Source organism: Macaca nemestrina, chromosome 6 (genome assembly GCF_043159975.1).
Source record: "Macaca nemestrina isolate mMacNem1 chromosome 6, mMacNem.hap1, whole genome shotgun sequence".
In the NCBI taxonomy this organism is placed as follows: Eukaryota; Metazoa; Chordata; class Mammalia; order Primates; family Cercopithecidae; genus Macaca; species Macaca nemestrina.
This window is the reverse complement of record NC_092130.1, coordinates 32245554-32257178: the sequence shown is the minus strand read 5'-3', so window position 1 is coordinate 32257178 and position 11625 is coordinate 32245554. Positions and strand designations below refer to the sequence as shown.

General features: G+C 36.9%; 1 protein-coding gene across 1 annotated transcript; it reads left to right on the top strand.

The window, feature by feature from the left end:
* Positions 1–1361: 1361 nt before the first annotated feature.
* On the top strand, positions 1362–6174 carry LOC139363571 (double-headed protease inhibitor, submandibular gland-like). Its single transcript, XM_071097880.1, is given in 6 exon segments — positions 1362–1428; positions 2018–2031; positions 2559–2683; positions 4284–4326; positions 5566–5672; positions 6129–6174. Coding segments are annotated over 6 exon segments (402 nt in total).
* Positions 6175–11625: the final 5451 nt, after the last annotated feature.

Below are 11625 nucleotides of genomic sequence, written 5' to 3'. Positions count from 1 at the left end.
GCAGAGAGGAACAGTGATTTTCTGAGCAAACCTAAATGACTATAAATCAGAAATAAAAATTTAAGTGACTGGCTTGTAATCTCATGTTCTTTATACCACATCCTTTAGCCTCATGAATCCTAGTCATGTGTTCTCTGTATAAATAATATTGTCTATCTGATTGTGTTTTCAGGCAAAAGGAATGGAATTTGTATTCAGTGATCTTAGAAAGTTGTCGATTATCTGCAGAAATGGTCACTTCTGTTTATTTATAGAGTATTTCAACTTTATATCTACAGAATATTAGGTAGAAGAAAGTACACTTGTAGATTTAATCCACATATAGCAATGGGGTTAGTGATAAAAAGTAAATTCCAATGCCTTGACTTACATGAAAGAAATCCATAGGGTCAGTTATATTATGAAAGGTTGTCAGCCATTATATTCTTACTTTGGAATCAACTTTGTTCCTATAGTTTTAAGTAAAAAAAGTTGCCAGAAATTGTATTGCTACGATCTCTAAAAGTGAGCACTTAAACATATTTGCTTATGTTCTAGCCTTTGTTTATAGAACAGGCATTGAGGAGTTGAACAGGAAATGTCACATCATTCTTTACCCAGGAGCTATTCCTATACACTCAGAAGAAGCAGCTGGATGAGCTCCAGGTGTAAGGGTTTACTCCGGAACTTCTGGTAGGGATGCTTACCTCAGATAAGCTGTCTTAGTTCATTTTGTTTTGCTATACAGAATATTTGAGGCTAGGTAAATTATAAAGAAAAGAGGTTTTTTAGCTCATTGTTCTGCAAGCTAAGTTCAAGAGCATAGCACCACATCTGACTGGCTTCTGGTGAGGCTACATTCTGGGTCGAAACACGGTGGAGAAGCATAAAAGTGAGTGGCATGTTCAAAGAGATCTCATGGCAAGAGAGCAAGGAAGAGAGACAATCTAGGAAGCTGAACTCAATTTTATAACACCTTCTTTCTGGTAACTAATCCAGTTCTTCAATAGTGAGAACCCACTCACTCCCAAGGGAGGACATTAATCTATTCATGAGAAATGCGTATATTTTGGGGTCCTCCAAGGCCCAAACACCTCCCACTAGGCCTCACCTCCCAACATTTCCACATTAGAGATCAAATTGCAACATGACCTTTGGCATGTTGAAATGCCACGTGGCTTGGCATGTGGTTTTCCTTGACAAATGAAGCAAATACCCTATCTTGAGTTAACAAACAATCATCATTGAAAATGTCGGTCTTGGATGTGGGAGGTACTCTGCCTTGTGTGTGTATTTATACCTGTATGGGATAGACCACTCGTCTCTCCCTGGACTCCTTGGCTCAGAGCAGCATATCTCCATCATTGGCATTTATCATCATTATGAAAGGCTTCACTGCTTTTGCCATCCTTGCTCTAGCAGCCACTGCCTGGGCTACCTCTCTATCTGGCAAGTCAGGATTTCTTTCCAATAGTCACGCATTTATGTTAACTGTAATATATTCAGCCTTCATTAAATTATAAACGTTAATAACTAGAGAAAATTTAGAAGGCATCTGTTTGAATTGACCTGATTAACAAAAGTGAGATGGGTCAGATCTTTAGTGTAAGGAAGAGAGACTGAGGAGAGGAATAAAAGGATTGTGGCTGTATGTTCCATTCCTGATCAGGATCCCTCAGGTCCCTTCAGAAACGACCTATAAAGCTTTGGGACCATAACCCATCCCAACATATTCGGGGAATGCCCACAGGAACTCCTGGATATCTGTGACAGCCCTTTCTTAATAAGCAGAGCTTTCCTTACTGGATTTTTTTAAAAATCAGAGCCACATACATCTCTATCTTGATCCTGAGTTTGGACTTTGATAAAGAAATGGCCTCTTTTAGGGCTGGGCTGGGCAAGGATTATTGCTGGGAAGTGGGTTTTGGTTACTGTGAACAATGGGGATCTAGCTTTGCACTTCTAACTGTGCAATTTGTTCTTTCTCCAACTCTTCCTCTTCAATTGACTCTTGCTTCGCTCTCTTCTGGTGATCAAACAAAAGGGACAAAGGTGAGTGCAACTGTCTCTGTGTGGTCTTTATAAAAATGAAGTCATAGTGAAAGTGCAAATAGAGCTGTGAAAGCAGCTAAACTGGCTCACAGTGGACTCGCGTAATTCCTCTGGAGGTAAAAATATGTCTGCTCTGCACCCTCCTGGTGGTATTTCCTTCTCTGAAGCTTGCACAAGGAACATCTTTGTAAAAGAACTGCAGATAAAGTAAACTTTTATCTTTGTATGGCATTTTAAATTTTCTGAGCATTTTTCACATTCCTTATTCCTTTAGACTTTCATTAGAACCCTTAAAGGAGAGATTGATATTTCCTTGTTAAACAAAAAATTCCCTTATTATTTAGGGCATGTTCTGGTCTGTTTATTTCTGTAGCACAACACCCGGTTCATAGAAGATCTTCCAGATGTGTTCATTGAAAAGCTGAAGAGGCTAGTTCTCTTTCCACTTCCTTCCCCTTCACCATCTTGATACAAGAATAGAATTTAAGAATGGGAATACAGGACATTATTTTTTGTTCCAACTGCAGGTGAACTGTTCCAGATACATTAAAGGCTTAAAGACTGCATGCCCAAGAGACTGGAGACCAATATGTGGCACAGATCAGAAAACTTACAGTAATGAATGCACATTGTGCATGGTAAACCAGTAAGTGTTACACTCAATTTGAAGCCCCATCTCTTCTTTTTTTATGATTACAAAGCCCGCACTGCCAAAATCCTCTTGGTCTTCCCAAATGCCACTTTTTGTGTGCTTCTTCAATACCCCATGGACATTGCTCTGTTAAAGTTATGAAAAAGAAAAGCTTAGCTATATCGCTAAAGAAATATACATATACGTGTATATGTGGATTTACGTATGTAAATATATATACGTGTGTGTGTGTACTTGTTAGAAGTAATGGCAAAAACTGCAATTACTTTTGTACATATATATACACACACATATTATATATATACACACACACACATATATATATAATATATTTGTTATTCAACCAAATTCTCATTCACATTATACGCTATCTTTGGGGTATTAGCTGTTACCTATAAGCATTTGATACCCATATTACATTTAAGGAAACAGTCTCAAGCAGGAAATATATATTGGTCACATTTTCATGAATCTCCTACACTTTTCTTCCTCCACAGGAGAATTTTGAGGATAGCTATTTCTATTTAGGCTGTTAGCCATAGACACATAAAGCCTTGTGAATTTATATGGAAATATATGACTTTGATCTATCCTTAAGAACTTGTGTTTCCTCTCATGATCATCCAGAAAAGTTGAGGGAAGAGAATGATAGTACAAATGAATAGTTGGAATCAGCATATCCCCACCACTACTAGCCCTACAAGTTTAATATTAAGTCTTTACTTTTAACAAGATCTGAGACTTTAGAAGAATGAAACAATGATTATTACCAGCCTTCCAGTAGTATGAATTCAATACTTTGTGATTCATGGTTAAAATCATGGGCTTTGGTGTCAAACATTCAGATTAAAATCCAGACGCCAATTTGTAGATTATGCAAATACCCAAGTCACTACAAGCTTCAGTGTTCTTATCTCTAAGACAGAAATTATAATAGAATTTAGGATTCACTGTGATAAAGCATGCCAAATCTTAGCTAAGCGGCCAACACAGAGTGCCTTATAGAAGTATGCTCCTTTTTTCTTATATTTTTCTTCCTTCTTTTCTCCTGTTTTCTAGTCTTTTTGAAAATTTAAAGTCAAGTATAACAGCAAGTGTTATCCAGAATAAGGTCTCTCAGTACATGTTAGCTCATATGGTAATGCAACCAGAAGAGATTAAAATTATATTATCTAACATCCTGTTTTTAGAGAGCAGAAATCTAATATTTAGAAAGAAGTGACTATACCAAAATCATATAGACTTTAAGTGGCAGAAAAAGATTTGGGCATATTTTCTTTTTCTTAATTCCAAAGTTAAGAATGTTTTCACACTATATTATGCCTTGGATTCTCATCGAATATTCACAGGATTTTTTAAAAAATGCTCAATCTACTCTTAGTGTTGATTTTATGTTCTTATATTCTTACTTGATTCAAAAGTGTTCATATATCAAAGATGTTTACCATCAATATTAACCAACTGGGATAGTAATTCAGCAAGAACTTCTCATTCTCAGTCTAGGTCAGACAACAAAGAAATAACATATGACTATTTTACTCTGTAGACTATGAAATCTCAAATTATAGCATTATGCATTCAATAAAATATTCTCTTCCAGAGATCAAGAATTTCAACCCAGAAAACTTCATGAAGGTGAATGTGTAAGTATATGCAGAAATTTTATTTATTCTTAATATAAAATATTACAATATGCCTCACTTTCATAGAAAACAACTATTTAAAAATACATATTCTAAAAATTACGTATGACTATTTATATTCATAGATAAGGCATTTGGCCAACCTAAGCAGATCTGAAATATAGCAGAGGAAGGGTTCACAAAACTAACTCATAGCCCTTAATTGGAATATATTGCTATCCATGTAGTTATTTTCTAACATTGCAATCAACTAAAAGGTGATGATTTCAAGGAAAATTAGGAACTCAAAGACACTCTTATAACAATAAAAAACTTATAAATAAAGTATGAAAAAATTAAAAACAAGTGTAGACACAATTAATTCAGGGGTAAAAAGCTATGTATGTGGAGTGTCAATAATTCTAATGGAGTTTAAAATGTGATATAAGATAATTATAAACATGTGGATGTGACAATAAAGACAGTTTATTTTTAGGATGGGCACCTAACCGAATTTGATGGGTGAGAGAGAGAAGTATCATTATGAAACTGTTTTAAAAGTAGTTAAAATGACATTTAAAGAAGGAGTGGGAGTTGTCCTGATGCATACAGTTGGCAAAGGTCAGGCAAGATAGGAAAACAGCAAGAGCAAAAGCACAAAGGTATCCAGGGGCAGGAAATACTTGGGAACTCAGTCCTGAGGTTTAATTAGAGTAAGATGAGGAAGACATTGTAGACAAACCTGAAGAGATAAGCATGAGTCAGGTGAGGATTATCTCCTCATGGAGAATCAGTTAAGTATTTGAAGAGTAAGATCTATTTTGCTTTTTAAAAGATCAGTCTGGCATCAGTATGGAGAGTGACTGAAACCTCAGATAAGCATAGAGAATGGGCAGAGAATTGGCAGAAAATTGGGGTCGTTTGAACAAGACATATTGAGGGCGTGAATAAAGTGGATGACAGCATGATGAGGAGAGGACTGACTCAGAAATGAAGTACCAGATAGAATCCACAAGGTGTATTCATCACTTAGATACAGGGAATTACTGAGAGGGAGGGCCTAAACTGGACTGAGCTGTCCCTAGCTGTGACAAGACTCCCAGCCTTGTGGAGACAGAGTATGTAAGCTGCAGCAGCTATATTTTTTGCATATGGAATTTGGAATGAATGGTCTTTTAAGATCTTTTAAAAGTTTGTTTCCTATGATATAATGATTTGAAAGATGAAACATTGTTTGTTTGTTTATTTCCGATGGGGCAGATTCAGTGTACCAGGTATTCTGAGGTGTGTACCATGGACTACAAACCTCACTGTGGATCCGATGGAAATGTATATTCCAACAGATGTATCTTTTGCAATGCTGTTGTGTAAGTGCTGAATTTAATGTATTATTTGCAAAACTAGCCTCTCACAGAAATAGCCAGAAACAATCTTTGTTCCTAACAGGCTAGATGCTACTATGAAGCATAAGACTGCGATTATTATCATAATATTTTACAAAAATAAAGAAAATAAAAGAAGAAAAGAGAGAGGAAAAGAGGAAGAAAATATATAAGGAAAAAAGTTGATGCTAAGAAAATAAAAAAATTGGTCAACATCACTAAGTGGCTGCTAACAGAAAAATTTACAGATTCTTTGGCTTCTGACTCTGGCTCTTACTACCATGAAAAGTCTCTTTTCTACCATGTTAAAGTTTAGTGATTAATTACTCATTTTTAATGCCATGTACTCATCTAGCTGGCTTAATCTAAAATATGAAACTTTTCATTTAATATTTCCAAAGCCATCCTTTAAAAAAATAATAATAATAACTTTTATTATAGGAGGAGCCAAGGTGCAATTTGGTTGAAAAATTATGGATTGTGCTGAATCTCCCTGATGCTTAAGGATATCAAGTGGCAGATCCTTTGGCAGATTCCACTTAGATAACCAGTTTGTCATGGATGACTGAGGAGGCAAGCAATAATCTGGTACAAACATGGATTTGAGTCTTCAATAAAACATTCTCAGCAAGAAACTGACTATCAGGCCTGTCTGTGGATGTGATTCTTCTCTTAAGGGGAATATCTATGGTCATTTTCCTAAGCTAAAAATCATATGGAAAGATTCTCTCTATTTCTACACAAATTGGGAACTAGGTACTATACACATAATGGTGAGAGGAGAATATGCTCATATCATTTTTAAAAGACTCAATTGTTTTAAGTTAACATGAGTCAGAGGACGGACCTGTCCATTGGTCTCATATTATCTTTGGCACACTAATGAAGAGTGAAAAATTTAGATTTGGAGAAAGTGAGAATCCAAAATACTATACACTAATCAGAACAGACCAGTAATAACATAAATTTTAGGTGTCATCATTTAAAGAGGACTCAGTCACATATGGAAACATGCAAAAGAAGGCATTATGTTGAAAGGACGGGGACATTAAAAACAAGATCTGATTGATTAAATGTTGAAGTCACTGAAAAGGCCTCAGGAAAATATGATGGAGGTGGGAAAGATGAGGATATATTCAAAACCATCATGAGAGAGAAACTCCAGAATTTTCTCATCTAGCATGCCATAGAAAGCACCCAGAGAATTAATTCAACTTGCTGAGAGAGATATTGCACCTTGAAAAAGAAAAGAATTTTCTAATAGTAAGTTTGGAACACAGTAACGCCCTATAAATTTAACTGTGGAGAGCACATGGTTTTTAAACACAGGTTGGTTAAATACATGCCAGATATGCTGGAGAGAGGTGTGTGTGTGTGTGTCTGTGTGTGTGTGTGTGTGTATGTGTGTTCTAGCAACACGTATAGAAAAGTTATGAAGGGTAAAGCAATGTTTTGTGTGGGGAAAAGCAATACTAATGGGCAAAAGAGGAATCCATTTCATAAAGAAATTTTCAGACTAGTGAGAGAGACATACTTTTAAGGAGTTAATTACTATACAAGGTCACAAGGACCATACTATTAGACGTTTAATCAAGACAAAAAGAAAGATATGAGGTGGTAATGACATACTATATCAATCAGTCTACTTGTTTCTTGGTTGTAACAAAATACCACAGACTGCATGGCTTAAACAATGTAAATTTATTCTCTCAAAATTCTGGAGGTTGAAAAGTCCAAGATCAAGGTGCTGGTTAATTCAATTCCTTGTGAAGCCTGTCTTCCTGGCTTGCAGATGGCTTTGTTCTCACTGTGTCCTCACATGATGTGGGTGATGGTGGGAAAAAGACAAGAAACAGAGACAGGAAAAAAAAAAAAAAAAGAGAAAGAGAGGGTTATCTTTTTTTCTTATACAAGGCCATCAATCCTATTAGATTGAGGGCCCACCATTATGTGACCTCATTTAACCTTAATAAAGTCCTAAAAGCCTTATCTCCAAATACAGTCACATTAGGGGTTAGAATTTCAATATGTGAATTTTGGGGAATACAATTCAGTTTATTGCAGCTAGGTTACTAGAGTGTTATTTTTATCTTTTTTTTATATGCATAAAGGATGGTACTTGGACAGGAGAAATGAAAGTATTCTATTATGAATTTCTTATACTGTAAGTAAAGTGATATCATACCATTTAGACTTACACAGTGAGAATACATATATTTTGGGATCTTAGTTAGAAACTAAGATTGTATATTTTTAAACCCTAAAACAACATTAAATAGCCAATAAGGGAAATAAAATGGAATAATAATAGAAAAAAACTAAAAAAGAAAAGAAAGAAACTTCAGTCCAAAGAAGAAAAAGAAAATAAAAAGGAAGTAACGAAGGAAAATAGGTTGGAGTAATGGAAAACAAGTGGCAAGATGATAGAATTAATGCAACTCTATTAGTCTCTATTAGTCAGGGTTCTCCAGAGAAACAGACTGATATATAATAATATATATAATATATAAATATATAATACATAAATAATAAAGACTGTGTGTGTGTGTGTGTGTGTGTGTGTGTGTGTGTATGTGTAGAGGGAGAGAGAAGAGACAGAGACACAGAGAGAGAGAGAGAGAGAGCGCAACAGAGTAGGAGATATAAGTCCCTGGCTCACACAATTATAGGGCTGGAAAGTCCAAAATCTGCAAGACAGAGCAGCAGGCTGGAAATCCCAGAGGTGTATTGACATTGCTACTCAACTCTGAAGGTGGCCTGGAAGCAGAATTTCCTCTTCTTTGAGGGCCGCAATTAGTCCATTTAGTGTTGCTTATAACAGAATACCTGAAACTAAGTAATTTATAAAGAAAAAAATTACTGGGAACCCTGCACAGGGCTACTGTACAGCACACTGAGATTCATTCCCAGCCCCCAACCACTCTAGGGGAATGATTGAGTTAAACTGGCAAGGAGCAACCTGTTCTGACGATAGGCTTCTGGAATCCTGGTGGGACAAGACCCCTCAACCACCATGGACATTTGAGTTGGCAGGGAGAGCTGCTTAGTGAAGTGTTAGGGGCAGCACTCCACTTGGTGTAGATCCCAGAGGGTTTGGTGTGGGAGCATCTGTAGTGGAGCTTGTCCAGGGATGCCCATACCCCTAGGCTCAACTTGCTCCTGTAGGAGACTTTAGCCCTGGGGGAACTGCCAGACCTAAACTCTGCAGGGAGGTCTTGCTCATCAGACAGGACCAGTCAACCTGAGCACCTTTTAGTCTGCTGGTCTTACCTTGGGGTCCCAGCCTTGCTGTGTCTGTTTGCAGTGCAGACTCTGGTGCCCTGGAGACCCTCAACATAGCTCTTGTACTGGCAGACTGCACCTGACCAGGACAGCAGTCTCTGTAGACATGCACCAGCCTGCCTGCTCCCTTCCCCCACTGCAGTTTCCCCAAGGTCCACAGCCACACCCCACATTGCTTTATTGGTATCCCCTAGCACCATTCTGCAGCTGATGAGCAAGCACCCTGCCATGTTGTTGCTGCCACTACTGCTGGCACATGAGAACAATGACAGGTCCTGCCACCTTCACCTTACAAATTGCTTTGGCTATCACCACAAATCAGGGTGTGGTGACCAGTGGTCTGGAAGCACTTTGATCCCCATCCCCAGCATAATGAATTTCTAACCTCAAGGAGCCAGAGAACAAAGTTGGGGCCTGATAACAGTCCCCCAGAGTTAGAGCAGAAAATCCAGCAGTTGGTAGCTGAGCCTTGCCCCCTAAAATCTTCCAATAATGAAGCCGTGAGACTGAATCCAATTTATACACACAATCAAACCCTCAAAGTCATAAAATAGAATAGAAGAAAAAAAAATTCCAAGGGACAGCAGCTTCAAAGATTAAAGAAATGTCAGCCCACACAAGTAAGAAAGAACCAGCACAAGAACTCTGACAACTCAAAAAGCCAGACTGCCTTCTTTCCTACAAACGACTGAACCAGTTCTATAGCAAATGTTCTTACCCAGGCAGAGATGGCTGAAATGACACAAATAAAATTCAGAATATGGATAAAAAGGGAGATCATTGAGATGCAGGAGTATGTTGAAACTCAATCCAAGAAAGCTAAGAATCACAATAAAACAATGTAGCAGCTGACAGACAAAATATCTTGTATAGAAAAGAGCATAACCAACCTCATAGAGTTAAAAATATACTACAATAATTTCATAATGCAATCACAAGTATTAATAGCAGAATAGACCAAGCTGAGGGAAAAAAAAATCTCAGAACTTCAAGACTGGCTTTCTGAAATAAGACAGTCAGACAAGAATAGAGAAACAAGAAAAAAAAAAAGGAATTAAAAAAAAACTCTGAGAAATATGGGATTACAAAGAGACCAAATCTACAACAGATTGGTGTCCCTGAAATAAATGGAGAGAATGGAAACAACTTGGAAAACATATTTCAGGATATCATCCATGAGAACTTCCCCAACCTGGCTAGAGAGGCCAATATTTAAATTCAAGAAATGCAGAGAATATCAGTAAGATACTTTGCAAGAATATCATCCTCAAGACAGATAATCATCAAATTTTCCAATTTAAAAACTAGAAGAAAAAATATTAAAGGAAGCTAGAGAGAAAGGGCACGCCACTTATAAAGGAAGGCCCATCAGACTAACAGCCGACCTTTTAGCAGAAACCCTATAAGACAGAAGAGATAGTGGGCCAATATTCAACATTCTTAAAGAAAGGAAAATTTCAACCAAGAATTTCATATTTGGCCAAGCTAGGCTTCATAAGCAAAGAAGAAATGAGATCCTTTTCACAGAAGCAAATGATGAGGCAATTTGGTATCACCAGACCTGCCTTATAAGAGCTTCTGAAGGAAGCATTAAATATGGAAAGGAAAGACCATTACCAGTCACCACAAAAACATACTTAAGTATACAGACCAATGACACTATAAAACAACCACAGAAACAGGTCTGCATAATAACCAGCTAGCATCATGACAAGAGGATAAAATCCACACATGTCAATACTAACACTGAATTTGAATAAGCTAAATGCCCCAATTAAAAACACAGCAAGCTGGATAAAGAACCAAGATGCAACATATGCTTTCATCAAGAGACCCATTTCACTTGCAATGACACCTATAGGCTCAAAATACATCTACCAAGCAAATGGAAAACAGAAAAAAGCAGGGGTTGCCATCCTAATTTCAGACAAAATAGACTTCAAACCAACAACGACCAAAAAAGACAAAGAGGGGCATCACATAATGGTAAACGGTTCAATTAAACAAGAAAACCTATCCTAAATATATATGTACCCAACACAGGAGCACCATGATTCATAAAGCATATTCTTAGAGACCTTCAAAGAGAGTCAGACTTCCATATAATAATAATGAAAGACTTCAACACCCCACTGAGAGTATTAGACGGATCATTGAGGCTGAAAATTAACAAAGACATTCAGAACCTGAACTTAACACTAGACCAAATGGAACGGATAGACCTATAGAGCTCTCGACACAAAACAACAGAATATACATTCTTTTCATCATTACCTGGCACATACTCTAAAATTGACCACAAAGTCAGACATAAAGCAATCCTCAGCAAATGCAAAATAACTGATATCATAACAACCACTCTTTTGGACCACAGCACAATAAAATTAGAAATCAAGACTAAGAAAATGACACAAAACCACACAATTACATGGAAATTAAGCAACCTACTCCAGAATGATTAGTGGGTAAATAATGAAATTAAGGCAGAGATCAAGACATTCTTTGAAACTAATGAGAAGAAAGATACAACATATGAGAACCTCTGTGACACAGCTAAGGCAGTGTTAAGAGGGAAATTCATAGCACTAAATGCTCACATCAAAAAGTTAGAAGGATCTCAATTTAACAATTTGACATTAAAATTAAAAAAGACTAG